This window comes from Galeopterus variegatus, unplaced genomic scaffold (assembly GCF_000696425.1).
Source record: "Galeopterus variegatus unplaced genomic scaffold, G_variegatus-3.0.2 Scaffold33, whole genome shotgun sequence".
NCBI classification, from domain to species: domain Eukaryota; kingdom Metazoa; phylum Chordata; class Mammalia; order Dermoptera; family Cynocephalidae; genus Galeopterus; species Galeopterus variegatus.
The window spans coordinates 880,030-895,686 of NW_007726144.1; the positions used below are offsets into that span (position 1 = coordinate 880,030).

The following is a 15,657-nucleotide window of genomic DNA, read 5'->3' on the forward strand; positions in this document are numbered from 1 at the left end:
AGGAAAAAAAAAAAAAAAAAAAAAAAAAAAAAAAAAAAAGATCCCCTTACCAGTCATCTTTTTTTAAAAAAAATAAATAAATAAATAAAATTAAAAAAAAAATAAAACTGGGAAATCAGCAAACACTACAAACCAGTGCTTTATTTTCGGAGAGTGAGTTGTAAGCATCTAACAGCACACCTCTGGGTCAGGATGATACAGTATCCTACCTTTTCAATGGTATATGTTCCATTTTAGTACACCTTGGAGGTTAAACCTAGGTATCAAAAGGACAATAGAAAGAACAGATGATGAGCATCTTTTCAACCCTCAGCAGAGTCCCAGACATCTTGTTTTGCTGCTGGCCCCACTAGCCACGCAGTCTGTGGCTACAGGGAGGAATGGGGAGGGACACATGGATGACTGACCAAGCGGGGCTGGAATTGAAGCCGGGTAATTGTGGCTCGAAACTGGTTTGGCTTGGACACAGGAGATCCCGTTCCTCCTCTCAGCCCTCTTGGCAGGCGGAGGATCTGAGCTGGACGCATCCCTCCTCAACTCAGGAGGCTGGCAGCGATAGGGCCCAGGGCAGAGATGAAGCATACTCTGCCTACCAGTGCTGCTTGTGAATGAACTCTTCTGGGGTCTCCTTTATGGTTTGAGAATTCAGTGAAAGTATAAGACTCCAGGAACATGCACATTCATACAAATACACAAGATGGGAATGCATGCTGAACAGGACAATGTATCTGAACCAAAGAGGGAAAGCAGCCAGATTGGGGGCCAATATCAGTGAGTACAGGAGGAAAGTGATTCCTTCCTTGAGAGCTAATGTAGACTTGGGAATGGCTTACATGCCCTGGTGGATTTCCTGAAAAATGAACTCAGGGAGAAGCAGGCAAGTGACACATTTTAGGAAACATTCATAACCGCTTGTCTTCTCATGCAAACTGTAATATCCTTGTGCATGGAGATGCCCTCTGCAATGTCGATGGGATCTCCAGGGTGCCCAGAACAGTGTTAGATGTATAGCAGCACATAAGACACGTAGACTGAGTGATTAGGGCTGAGGTGAGGCCTGGGCTACCTGGCACCAGGTCCATTCCACTCCCAACCATCCCTTCTATCGTGGACCCCAGGGTCCCAGGGCCTGGACTACTTAGGCAGAGGAGTCCTCCCCCACCGTCTCTCTGCCAATGCACCCTTTAACCCCATGATGGAACAATCTTCTGGCCTTGACCCTCTGAGGGTACACAAGAGACCACTCAACTATGCACTAGGTAAGTGTACTGGTTCTGAGGACAGACTGCTTGTCCTTTTGTCTGAATTCAAATTCTACCTCTACCACTCAGCTGAATGGCTTCAGATAATTTCTTTAGCCTCAGTTTTTTCCTCTGTCAAATGGAGAGAATTACTGTATCTACACCTCACAAAATTGCTACAAGGATTAAATGAGGTTACATATATAAAGTCCTTAGTATGGTGCCTAGCACACTGAAATGCTCCATGTTCGCTACAATTATTATTACCATTCTCAAAAGAACAGTCCTCACCGCCCTACTCAGAGGTGTAGGACAGCCAATAACTTAGCTCCCCAGAGCTGAGAAGTCTCCTTCCCTATGAAAAGCAGGTGCTTGGTAAATGCATCTTGGTTGCAACAGCATGTACAGAAACCAACCCAGCAGTGGGCCATCAGGGTTTATCCCCACTATAGAGAAAAGGCTAAATTGCAGCACACACACACATACACAAAGGCTAAATTTATAAGTGAAAGTAACTTTAAAAAACCACATTAACTGAGTTTCAAAACTGAGATGACTATATTAACTGATTTTAACCTATTACATTCACAGAAAGATTCGTATTATCTCTTAATTATCTTTTTCCACGAACTTTTTGAAGCACACTTGTATTTAAGCATAGAATCAGGCTGTGGTGGCATGTCCATCTGTTGGTTTATATATGCAGATAAATTGTGCAGGACACCATGGAAAGATAAAAGGCGCAGCCAAGTAAACATGTGCTCAAGCAACATCACGAGAGTACACAGTGCTAACGGAGACAAAAAGGGAGCCCAAGGGCTGGCTGGTTAGCTCGACTGGTTACAGCATGGCACTGGCAAAACCAAAGTCCAGGGTTCGATCCTTGTACGGGCCAGCCGCCTCCCCTACAAAAAAAAGGGAGCCTGTGCTTGCCTTCTTCCTCCATGGCAATCCCACAGGCTGTCCAACTGAACACGTGTTTCACAGGTTGTCCACCAGAGGGCGGGCGGGGACCGGCACTTTTGCCCTGATAAAGGAGTGGAGAGCTGAAAGGCTGAGAACAAGAAAAATAAGAAGCTGGGGATCAAAGTGACAGAAATTCATCCCCCACCCGCGAACTATACAGCTGCCTGGTTTTGTTAAGAAATGTTTCTCTCTTTTTCTCTCTTTCCTTTCTCAGTCTTGGGTACACTGAGCAGCCCCAGAACTGAAAAAGGGAGAGAAGACTAAACAGAGAAATGTTTCTTAATGAAGATAAGAGGAAAACCTCCAAGTCTGTGATTCAAGATGAATGGCTGTATTAAAAAGTTAATTTAACCTTTTATTGTTTAGGTTCTTCCTTTGGATACTGCTGGAAAACTTTAAAGTAAGAATCTAAAATTGGGATATTTTTTCTGAAAAAAGAAGGAAAAAGACTTCTGATTTGATAAATATTAGCATGAAGACAAAAATACCATCAGGATAACTATCATTTATTCATTTGATAAATACTTAAACTGTGCACTGACCATGTACCAGGCCAAGCTCAGTGGTATGACTCCTGCCTTCAAAGGGGGTACACATCAGTCCTCAGGAAAATGAGTATGGGATAGCATGGGGGGCTGAGCAGAGGACTCAGGGAAGGCTTCCTGGAGGAAGCAATGTCTGAGAGACACCCCTGTCTGCTTGCTTTTGCTAAACAGGAGATTGGCTGTTTTCAGAAGGTTCAGGAGGCAGTGAGGACAGAAAAGAACCTTTCATTTTCGGAGAACAAAGCAGAGGTCACAAATGGTAAGCCCCAACAGGGCCACATTTCTATGTTGTGAAGCCTGAGAGACAGCAGACTTGGGAGACGTTGCCTCAGCCAAACCAATAAAAGGAAGATGCTTTAACTGGAGACAGTGGGGCATGGATCTATGGGATCTGATAGCCCAGCACAGCTGATAATCTTCCAGTCATTTTGGGATACATCAGATAATTTCCCCCCTACTCAAGCTAATAAATTTACATTAAAAATGAGCTGAGTTACGTGGGAAATCAATCTAGGGATTAAAATATCCCTTTGGGGCCGGCCCGTGGCTCACTCAGTAGAGTGCGGTGCTGATAACACCAAGGCCCCGGGTTTGGATCCCATATAGGGATGGCCGGTTAGCTCGCTGGCTGAGCGTGGTGCTGACAACACCAAGTCAAGGGTTAAGATCCCCTTACCGGTCATCTTTTAAAAAAAGAAAATAAATAAATAAAATAAAATAAAATATCCCTTTGGATAACTGACATGTGAGTAAACTAGCATTTACTACGTATGACTCCTGTCCCAGGTAAAAAATAAGTACTTCATCCTTGGGATTGAGGACTTTATTTTTTGGAGGCTGGCCTATATGGGGAACCAAATCCTTGACCTTGGTGTTATCAACACCCTGCTCTAACCATCTGACCTAATGGGCCAGGCCTCACCCTCCCCCGACTGAGGACTTTAAATGCTTTTAACTTAGTGGAGATTTCTAATAGTAGACTGTTGGAGACAGGTCTGAAATTCAGAAGAGATATGACTTGGGAATCCCCATTTATTCCCAAACTATTGAGTGTCTGCTATGTGACAGGTACTGTGATAAGCAATGAGCAGAGAGTGGTGAACAAAACAGACAAGATCTAGCCCTCAAGGACCTTACATTTTATGTATGGAAGACACACTACGAATAAGTAAACAAGCAGGCAACAGAACTACAGACTGTGATAAGTGATATGAAGAAATAAACAAACAGGATATCAATGAAAAATAAACAGGCTTTTTGAGTGAAGGGGCTTTAGAGAGGGTCAGAGATGAGGGAAGACCATTCCTGGCAGAGCAGACAACAATTGCAAATGCCCTGACGCAGGAGAACACTTGACATTCTAGGCCGAGGAGGTCAGTATGACTGAGTATGGATGGAGGGGGGCATGAGGTAGGCAGGGGCTAGAGCAGGCAGGGTCTTGGAAGCCATGGTAAGGAACAATGGGCAGTCACTGAAGGAACAGAGAGACATCAGATGGGATGTGATCATCCACATGTGGAGGTGAAGTAAGGACAGGGCCATGCTCACACATTTAAAGGACATGCTCAATCCCTTCACCTGGAGGAAGAGGACTCCAAGAAGGAGCAGCTAGTGAGGTGAAGGGGTGGAGAATGGTGTCGGAAGCCAAGGGAGAAATTTCAAGAACAGAGAAGTGGTTAACAATGTCAAATGCTACAAGGACAGCAAGTAGGTTAAAGATGAAAAAACATCCAGTATTTAGGGGCCGGATGGTTAATTCAGTTGGTTAGAGTGTGGTGTTGTAACACCGAGGTCAAGGGTTCAGATCCTGGGATCAGACAGCCTCTGAAAAAAAAAAGAAAAGAAAAGAAAAAAAAAAAAATCCAGGATTTAGCAACAAAGAGGTTATTAATGACCTTGAAAGGAATAGTTTTAAGTGACTAGTGGCATACTGCCATGAGGTGAGGAAAAAACTGCAGATGGGGAACTAGGACTTGAGAATGTATAGACCAGAAGCTACTGCTTTGGATGTAAAGATAAGGAAACTGTTAGGGAAGTAGCTAGGAGGACACAGGATTGGGCATCTCTCAGCCAAATTAATAGATGTGGAAACTTCTGCCTAGTGGTCTTAATTTTCTCTATCAACCCCAAATGTTGGGCCTCATTTTCACTGACAGGTGCAAGTGGCAGGGAAAGGGCCTAAGGGATATGATGGGGAAAAAAAAAAAAAAATATATATATATATATATATGTACATATATACATATATATGTATATGTATAAATATACATACACATATATGTATAAATATACACACACACACATACATTTTTGGCAGCTGGCCAGTACTGGGATCCGAACCCTTGACCTTGGTGTTATAATACCATGCTCTCACTGACTGAGCTAATGATGTTTTAAAATAGCAGGCTGTGGAAAACAGAAGAAGAGCTCCCTAAGGGCCCTGCTGAAGTCCAAGACCATGACTTTGTGGAGGTACCATGTTCCACCATGGCTGAGACTCTACAGTGCTGCTCAGCAGGCAGTGTGTAGTGGCAGAGGAGTGCAGACAGAACACTTAAGTTGGAGTTTTGCCAACTGGTGAGTTGGAAGGATGAGGGCATAAAGGAACTGAGAAACTGGAGCATAGTTGCTGTGCATCTCCAACTAAACCTGTCCAAAGACATGTTTTGACTTCCACCCCCAGACCTATTCCTCTCCTCCAACCCTTACCTCTGTCTTTCCCCCTCTCAGTAAATGGCACCACCCTCCACCCAACCACTATCATGAAGGGTCAGCCCGTTAGCTCAGATGGTTAGAGTGCAGTGTTGTAACACCAAGGTCAAGAGTTTGCACCCCTGTACTGGCCAGCCAACAAAAAAAAAAAAGAAGGGTCAGCATCTCCTTGAAGGTCCCCTGCAATCCATTCTATCCTCAATCAGCTCAAATCCACCCCATGTTTTCATCTGTACCATCTCTTGCCTGGACCATAGCAACAGCCCTTTTTGCTTCTACCGTGGCCCCAACCAAGCAGTTAGCCCCCCAGCCTCAGGAGTTTAGACCAACAAGTTTTTCAAAAACAGACAAAATACTTTAGACTTAAAAAAAAATGGGGCTGGGGCTGGCCTGTGGCTCACTCAGGAGAGTGTGGTGCTGATAACACCAAGTCAAAGGTTAAGATCCCCTTACCGGTCATCTTTAAAAAAAAAAAAATGGGGCTGGGGCTGGCCTGTGGCTCACTCAGGAGAGTGTGGTGCTGATAACACCAAGTCAAAGGTTAAGATCCCCTTACCGGTCATCTTTAAAAAAAAAAAAATGGGGCTGGCCAGTCAGCTCAATTGGTTAGAACACAGTGTTGTAAAACCAAGGTCAAGGATTTGGATCCTCATACTAGCCAGCTGCCAAAAAAAAGAAACAGCTTGAAACACAAACGGTCAAAACTGAACTAATAATTATCTTAACTGAATGTAAAATGTAACATTACATCAATTAGTCAACTACAATTTAATATAATTAGATGGAAATTATGTTCAATGTAAATGTGGATGTTTTTCTTCCCATAACCTGATTTTTTAACTTGCCATTATAACATGATCTTTGCCTCTTCACTCAATATTATTCAAAACATAATTTTAAATACCTACAGTATTTATGAGAGTTATCACATTTTTTTTTTCCTTTTTGTCTTTTTTCGTGTCCGGCAACGGATCGCAACCCTCAGTGTCGCCCCCGTACCGGACTAGGACCGGCAACAGGATCACAACCCTCGGTGTTGCTCCCGTGCCTCGCTCAGCCAGTGAGCGGGAACCGGTCTGTATGTGGGATCCGAACCCTCGGTGGGAGCGCCACCGCGCTTCCCAAGCGGCGCACTGTAGCAGTGCGCCACCGGGCCAGCCCCGAGAGTTATCACATTTATATAACCACAATTCTTCAAATGTTAGACATCTTAGGTACTTTTCAATTATTCTCCATTGAACATTGTGCTATGATGAATATCTTTTGTACATACACTTTTTTGAACTTTTTATTTTGAAATAATTATAGATTTGTAGGAAACTGTGAAGAAATGTATCCACTCCAATGTTAACATCTTTTTTTTTTTTTTTTTTGGCACCTGGCCAGTATGGTCATCTTGGTGTTATAAGAATGTGATCTAATCAACTGAGCTAACTGGCCAGCCCAATGTTAACATCTTAAACAACTATAGTACCATACCGAAACCAAGAAATTGACACTGGTACAACCCACAGAGTTCATTCAGATTTCACCAGTTATACATGTACCTATTTGTGTGTGTGTGTACATTTTTGCAATCTTATCATACATGTAGCATTGCATAACCACCACCTCAGTCAAGACACTGGATACTTTTTAATAGATTTGACATGATGTGGCCTGGGGTGTAATAAAACAAATCTAAAGAAATAATAAAGATAAGAATAGATTCCAAAGACATACAGATCAATAATAACCTCAAACAGAAAATTTTTTTTTTTTTTTTTTTTTTTAAGATGACCGGTAAGGGGATCTTAACCCTTGACTTGGTGTTGTCAGCACCACGCTCACCCAGTGAGCTAACCGGCCATCCCTATATGGGATCCGAACCCATGGCCTTGGTGTTATCAGCACCGCACTCTCCCGAGTGAGCCACGGGCCGGCCCCAAACAGAAAAAATTTTAAAAATAAAAAGCTAATTCTTCAAAAAGATTAACTAATAAAACAGAGAGAACTCTAACTAGATCAAGTCCAAAAAAGAGAAATAATATATGACAGAAAATGGGAAAATAATAAAATATTTTGAATAGTTATAAGTTAATAAAAGAGACAAAGAGGCAAATTTTGGGGGTGGGGGGCTGTAAAATGGCAAATCTGTCACAAGAAGAGCAACTATGAAAAGACCTGTAGCCATTTAAGAAAGTTATATACCAAAAACCTGCAACAAACATTATGGAGACACTTTGAGGACAAGACAAGGATGCCTACTAACATCATTACTGTTTAACATAATACTGAAAGTCCTCAACAACCCCCAAAAGCCCTAGGTCTAAATGAACTCTTCCAAACTTTTAAAGAATAGATATCTAGCAACAATAATGAATTACATTATTGTTCATTTATTACAACGTAAATGAACTAAAGAAAAATTGAAAGATCATCTTAACAGCCGAAGAAAATAACATTTGATAAAGTTCAATGCCAAATTATGATATTTTTTTAAACTCTCAGAAAACTAGAGAGACAGGGACTTTCTTAATTTGCCAAAGGTATGCACCAAAAACCTGCAGTAAGGGCCAGCCCGTGGCTCACTTGGTAGAGTGAGGTGATAATAACACCAAGGCCATGGGTTCAGATTTTTTTAAAAAAATACCTGCAGTAAATATTATGAAGAGATGTACATTAGGAAGAAAACAAAGGGGTGGCCCATGGCTCACTTGGGAGAGTGTGGTACTGATAACACCAAGGCCACGGATTCGGATCCCTATATACAGATGGCTGGTTAGCTCTATTGGGAAAGCGTGGTGCTGACAACACCAAGTCAAGGGTTAAGATCCCCTTACTGGTCATCTTTAAAAAAAAAAAAAAAATGACTGTAAACTATACAAACATACACACATGCACACACACAAACATAAATATACACACAAGGGTACTTCAAAAAGTTTGTAGAGGGGCCGGCCAGTGGCTCACTCGGTAGAGTGCGGTGCTGATAACACCAAGGCCACGGGTTCGGATCCTATATAGGGATGGCCGGTTTGCTCACTGGCTGAGCGTGGTGCTGACAACACCAAGCCAAGGGTTGAGATCCCCTTACTGGTCATCTTTAAAAAAAAAAAAAAAAGACTGAAAAATATACAAACATACACACATGCACACACACAAACATAAATATACACACAAGGGTACTTCAAAAAGTTTGTAGAGGGGCCGGCCAGTGGCTCACTCGGTAGAGTGCGGTGCTGATAACACCAAGGCCACGGGTTCGGATCCTATATAGGGATGGCCGGTTCCCGCTCACTGGCTGAGCGAGGTGCGGGGAGCAACACCGAGGGTTGCGATCCCGTTGCCGGTCCCGGGCCGGTACGAGCGCGACACTGAGGGTTGCGATCCGTTGCCGGTCATGAAAAAAGACAAAAAGGAAAAAAAAAAAAAAAGATGACCGGTAAAAGGATCTTAACCCTTGTTTTGGTGTTGTCAGCACCACACTCAGCCAGTGAGCGAACCAGCCATCCCTATATAGGATCCGAACCTGTGGCCTTCGTGTTATCAACACCACACTCTCCCGAGTGAGCCATAGGCCGGCCCACATAATTGATGATACTATTAAAAAAAGGAAATAAGTAAAGGACTACAAAGGAAGAAATAAAATTAGAATAGTCTGTAGATGAAATGGAAAACTATACAGCAATGAGAGTGAACAACCTACAACTACACACAATAATATGGATGAATCTCAAAAAGGCACTGCTGAAGAAGCCAGACATAAAAAGATAACATACTATATGATTCAATTTAATAAAGTCTTAAAAGCCAAGCAAAACTAACCTATGGTAACAGAAGTTATTTTTTATTTTTTTATTTTTTATTTATTTATTTTTTAAAGATGACCAGTAAGGGGATCTTAACCCTTGACTTGGTGTTGTCAGCACCATGCTCTCCCAAGTGAGCCAACTGGCCATCCCTATACAGGGATCTGAACTCGTGGCCTTGGTGTTATCAGCACCACACTCTCCCAAGTGAACCACAGGCCAGCCCTAGTAACAAAAACTAAAGTAACCAAAAAAAGGCAGTAACCTAATAAAGAATGCATGAGTCCTTGACAAAGAACTTTAAAACTCAACTAAAAGAGATCAAAGACAATCTGACTAAATGGATAGATTATATTTGTTTGTGGCTGGATGATGTCATTGTGGAGATGCCAGTTTTCCCCAAATTGATCTATAATTCAGGCTAATCCCAATCAAAATAGTAGCTTAATGTTTTTTTTTTTTTTGTCTTTTTGTCTTTTTCCGTGTCCGGCAACGGATCGCAACCCTCAGTGTTGCCCCCGTACCGGACCGGGGACCGGCAACGGGATCGCAAGCCTCGGTGTTGCTCCCGCGCCTCGCTCAGCCAGTGAGCGGGAGCCGGTCTGTATGTGGGATCCGAACCCTCGGGCGGGAGCGCTGCCGCGCTTCCCAAGCGGCGCACTATCCAGTGCGCCACCGGGCCGGCCAGCTTAATGTTTTGAAGAACCAGAAAAAATTCATTCCAAAGTTTACAAGGAAAAATCAAGGTCCTCAAATAGCTGGCCTAATTTTTTTTTTTTTTTTGTTTTTTTTTTCCGCGTCCGGCAACGGATCGCAACCCTCAGTGTTGCCCCCGTACCGGACCGGGGACCGGCAACGGGATCGCAAGCCTCGGTGTTGCTCCCGCGCCTCGCTCAGCCAGTGAGCGGGAGCCGGTCTGTATGTGGGATCCGAACCCTCGGGCGGGAGCGCTGCCGCGCTTCCCAAGCGGCGCACTATCCAGTGCGCCACCGGGCCGGCCAGCTTAATGTTTTGAAGAACCAGAAAAAATTCATTCCAAAGTTTACAAGGAAAAATCAAGGTCCTCAAATAGCTGGCCTAATTTTTTTTTTTTTTTTTTTTAAAGATGACTGGTAAGGGGATCTTAACCCTTGACTTGGTGTTGTCAGCACCACGCTCAGCCAGTGAGCTACCCGGCCATCCCCATATGGGATCTGAACCCGTGGCCTTGGTGTTATCAGCACCGCACTCTCCCGAGTGAGCCACGGGCCAGCCCCTAGCTGGCCTAATTTTAACGAAGACTTTTTTTTTTTTTGGTAGCTGGCTAGTGTGGGGATCTGAACCCTCAACCTTGGTTTTATTAGCACCACACTCTAGCCAAGTGAGCTAACCGGCTAGAGAGGAAAAAAAGGGGACTTGCCATTCCAGATGTAAGGTTTCCTACAAGGGCCTGGTTTTAAGAACCCATATGCGCTGGCACAGAGACAGGCAAATAGATCAGTGGGGCACAAGAGAGACCCAGGGACACAGTGTGCCAGGGGGGTGCCATATAAGGGGGCTACATCAAGCAATGGGGAAGAACTATTTAGTTGATGGTGTTTGGGAAATCTAGAAAAATAAGATTGGTTTAAGACTACCTACCACCTTAATCCAGACAGATTAAAGATTTAAAGAATAAAATGATAAAACAACTGATAGAAGAAAACGTTGGTGATTATCTTTGTGACCTAGGTGTCACAAGGTTAGTTAAAAATTACACTCTGAGCTGCTTCATTTCAGTGAATTTAACTGTATTCTAAACTGGCAACACTGTAAGAAAATGTTTTACATAGGGTTTTTACTGATATTTCTGAGTAATTCATCTAACGCTGGTTTTCAACGAGTTTTCAACAAGATCCGAAAAGCGCAAACCATAGGTTAAAAAAAAAAAGAATGGAAGTAATTACATAAAAATTAGAATTTAAAAAAATGAATTAGTTAGGCAATAGCTAGCATTTTATTACAACTCTTTGAGTTAGTCAAGACTGAGAAAAGGAGAGTTATAAGAATATCTATACAGTTTGTGAGGGGGTCCTCTGAGATGAGTTTCTCTTTCTGCTCTATCCTCTTAGAGTAAAGCATAAGCAATTAAAATCTGTGTTGATTTTTATTTAATCAAAGATTTCTGTTTCTCAAAGGATACTACAGACCAAGTTAACACTTGATAGCCAGAGAAAGATAATTCCTTCTATACCAGGAACTTCAGTAAATCAATAAGACAAAAACCCCAGTTAAGGGCTGGCCGGTTAGCTCATTCAGTGGAGTGTGAGGCTGACAATGTCAAGGTCAAGGGTTTGGATCTCTGTACTGGCCAGAAGCCAAAAATAACAACAAAAAAAATAACAAGAAAAATTAAAATAAATAAAAAATAAATAAATTTTTAGGGCTGGCCCTGTGGCGCACTGCTTTAGTGCGCCGCTTGGGAAGCGCGGTGGCACTCCCGCCGAGGGTTCGGATCCCACATGCAGACCAGCCGCTCACTGGCTGAGCGAGGGGTGGGAGCAACACCGAGGGTTGCGATCCCGTGGCCGTCCCGGTATGGTACGGGCGCGACACTGAGGGTTGCGATCCGTTGCCGGGCACGAAAAAAGACAAAAAGGAAAAAATAAATAAATAAATAAATAAATTTTTAAATGCGTCTGAAAAAAAAGACTGAAGGAAATGAGTAGGCAGTTCGCAGAAGGGGAAGCCCAAATGACTAACAAGTTTGTGAGGAAATGCTGAAACTTATGAGGAATCAAGGACATGCAAATTACACTTTTTTCTTTTTTTTTTTTTTTAAAGATGACCGGTAAGGGGATCTTAACCCTTGACTTGGTGTTATCAGCACCAGCCTCTCCCAAGTAAGCCACGGGCCAGCCCAACACTTTCTTCTTTCTTTTGGCAGCTGGCCAGTACAGGGATTGAACCCTGGATCTTGATGTTATCAGCTCCAAGTTCTAACCAAGTGAGCTAACTGGCCAGACCTGATATGCAAATTAAAACAATAATGAGATACTTCTTTCACAACTGTCAGAATGGTAAATATCAGGATGGTGGACATGCAACATGGTGAGGATGTGAGGAACAGGAGCAGCTTTTCTAGAAATCAATATGACAAAACACAGGTGGGTGTAACCCTTTGGCTCCAGTGATCCCTCTCCCAGGTATATACCTCAGAGAAATTCTAGCACCAGTCCATGAGGGTATGTACAAGGATATTCACTCTGGCAAAATTTGTGGAGGAGGAGTTGGTGGCAACCAGGTGTCCATGATAGGGAACGGGTAGGTTGTGGATGCATATCATGAAATGAGAAGCAGTACTGAGAAGCTATGAACCATAGGCATTTACAGGACATGGCTAGATATTTAAAACAATGGTGTTGAGTGAAAAAAGATATGTAGCACAATATCATTCATATAAATTTAAAACATACACAGACAAAATGACAACATATTTTACAAGGATACAAACATATTCAAATGTCATTTCCTAAAGCTCACACTAACCCTGATCCCTCTCCCCATTGCTCTCTATTGCTTTACCATGATTTATTTTATTTTTCTTTATGGCACTAGGATGTCTACTCCATGAGGGCAGAGACCTCGTCTGTCTTGATCACTGCTGTATCTCCAGCAACTAGAACAGAGCGACATTATCAATAGTCAATAAATATTTGTATCATGAATAAATGGAGGACATATAGCCAACAGAAAGTGGGGCCACAGGGAGGGAAAAGGAGGGCAAGAATGAGTAGGTTAAACTAAAACAAGGAAAGGTCCTTGCCTGGACATATAATGATAGTGTGTCATGACTTATCCATAAAAATTACAAATTATTTTATCAAATTCATTACTATGGGGCCGGCCTGTGGCTCACTTGGTAGAGTGCGGTGCTGATAACACCAAGGCCCCGGGTTCGGATCCCATATAGGGATGGCCGGTTCGCTCACTGGCTGAGCGTGGTGCTGACAAATTCATTACTATGGCAAACTAAGCCCTCCATAAGCCTGTCACCTGCCTGTCCAGCCTCCTCTGATTTTACTCTCCCTCTGATCACCATGCTGTAGCCAATCCCGGGTTCGGATCCCATATAGGGATGGCCGGTTCGCTCACTGGCTGAGCGTGGTGCTGACAAATTCATTACTATGGCAAACTAAGCCCTCCATAAGGCTGTCACCTGCCTGTCCAGCCTCCTCTGATTTTACTCTCCCTCTGATCACCATGCTGTAGCCAATGCCTCTGCCAGTTTGCAGAACACCTGATCACCTAAGGGCTTTTGCACAAACTGTTGCCTTTTCCTATAAGCTCTTTATTTAGTTCTTCAAAAAGTTGGTTCCTTCTCATTCTCCAAGTTTCAGCTCAAATATCACTTCCTCGGAATGGGCTACTCTAACCATCCTACCTAGTGCTATCACATCACCTGTTCATTATCTTAGCAAGCTCTGTGATGATCTTGTTTACAGTGTATCTCTACCCACTGAATGTAAAATCCAAGAAGAGGCCTTTGTCTGCTTTATGGTATCCCCAACACCTGACACTGAGTAGGCATGCAAATATTTGTGTAAGTCACGAGTGAAGAGATAGATCGTAAGTACTGAACAGAGGAGAGATGTAGATGGGAGAAGATGGGAGTCTTGACAGGGCCAAACAACAGGGGTTATGGGGATAGAGAGGGCTTGATGGAGGAGAGGCTGTGGTCAGGGCGCCAAACTCATGGAAGTTCTGATAACAGTGTTTCAGCATTAATGTTCTGAGATGGTGGGATCATAGGCAAAATTCTTCCTTTAGTGTCCAATATTGTTCATATAAAATAAAAGTCAATAAGGTCAAGGGTTCAGGTTGCCATACCGGCCAGCCGCCAAAAAACCAAAGTCAAGAGAGGACAAATGTTTCTTTTTATGGTAATACATTTAATCTTCGCAACCTCCCAGTGAAGAAGGTATCATTCCCACAGTAGCTAATGTAGCTTCCTATGTGGCAGGCACCGTCCTCGGTGCCTTATGTGTGTGAGAAAGGCAAGACCGTTGTCATTTGACTGATGAAACGACGAGGGACAGGGAGGGTAAGTCTTGCTCATGTAGTGGTGGGCCATGACTTAAATCCTGATCTAATCCCAAAGATGTGCTTTCCCTTTCAACCACTGGAAGTTGTAGTCAAAACAAGTGTCCGGAGGAGGGGCAGCTAGTTGTCCCGGGTCTATCACAGGTCGTCTGTGTTGGTAAACATCACGCGAGCTCTTTAGGCTCAGGACTTGAGGATTTGACAGGGTGGCTTCATTAGATGGCTCCCCCCACCCCACCCCACCCCGCGCGACTGCGGGGCCGGCCTCAGCCGTCCTGGCACCGCGGGATTTGGACTCTCCTGGGGACAGACACTCTCCTCACAGCCTCTCTCCTCATCACTGTCCTCCACCTTACCTCCCGGCGGCGACCAGCTTCTGGAGAAATGTGTCTACCATGGTGTCAAGGAGCTTCACCCTCGAAATGCTAGTACCGGTAGTCACAGATTCCGGGGACGACCCCTCAGGCCTTCTTTTCTCACTGCCACTGCCTAAATTGGCGCTGCAAGCTTCGGCCATGTTGAAATCGAACCGCCAAATCTAACTGGCCCGGCCGCCCCGCCCGCTCAAGCCCCCGATTGGCTGTCCCCGCATGGGCGCCTCCGATTGGAGCTGGCGGAATGTCTATCACCAAGCCGGAGGGGGGCGGGTGGTGGGAAGATGAGGCTAGTGACGTAATGCGCCGGCGTAGTTTCTCAGCAACCTGAGCGAGAATGCGCAAGCCAAAGCTCCAGGCTCAATAAAAACTTTTAATTACAGTTAAAAGACTTCGTACAGTGCAACAGTGAATATTCGCTGTTAACATTCTCAAGAGTCCATTTTATCAAATGTAAAGTGAGTCTGTATTTTCATTCCCCTGTCCCTCAATACTCCAGTCGGGTTTCTTGTCCTCTCCAATCTCGGTTTCCTCTAGTTTTGGTTACCACCAGTACATCAAAAATTCCAGCTGCTTTGGTCTCCAACTTTGGGAAGACAGAAGTCCACTGTCCCATCCCCACCAAGACCCAATCACAGTCCCTAAACTACTGTTAGATGGGAAAGTAGGGGCCAGGAGTCCCTTTAATTATACATACATCATCCTTTAAACTTTTAAAACTGTGTGTGTGTGTGTGTGTGTGTGTGTGAAATACCCTAAGTGTGTGTGTGTGTGTGTGTGTGTGTGTGTGTGTGAAATACCCTAAATACCCTAAAACACGAGACAGGAGACTACCTCCTGTCCATGATTCTTTACCCATTTTAGCATAGTGGGGCAGGATTAAAGACAAGTCTTTAGGCGGCCAGCCGCAAAAACAAAACAAAACAAAAAACACACACAAGTGTCTAGGGAGAGGAAAGTGTGGAGC

At 43.7% G+C, this 15,657-nt stretch overlaps 1 protein-coding gene across 2 annotated transcripts in view; it reads right to left on the minus strand.

The window, feature by feature from the left end:
* PMF1 (polyamine-modulated factor 1) overlaps positions 1-15,433 on the minus strand; it is a 24,073-nt gene extending 8,640 nt beyond the window's left edge. The window contains exons 1-2 of one of the 2 annotated variants that reach the window (XM_008570629.1): positions 14,673-15,433; positions 2,191-2,287 (exon numbers count right to left, since the gene is read on the minus strand). In XM_008570629.1, the coding sequence (XP_008568851.1) occupies positions 2,191-2,287; positions 14,673-14,833 (258 nt within the window). In that variant the 5' untranslated portion in view covers positions 14,834-15,433. The remainder of the gene's footprint in view (positions 1-2,190; positions 2,288-14,672) is intronic. The other variant, XM_008570624.1, reaches the window with a different exon arrangement.
* Between the last annotated feature and the right edge of the window lie 224 nt (positions 15,434-15,657).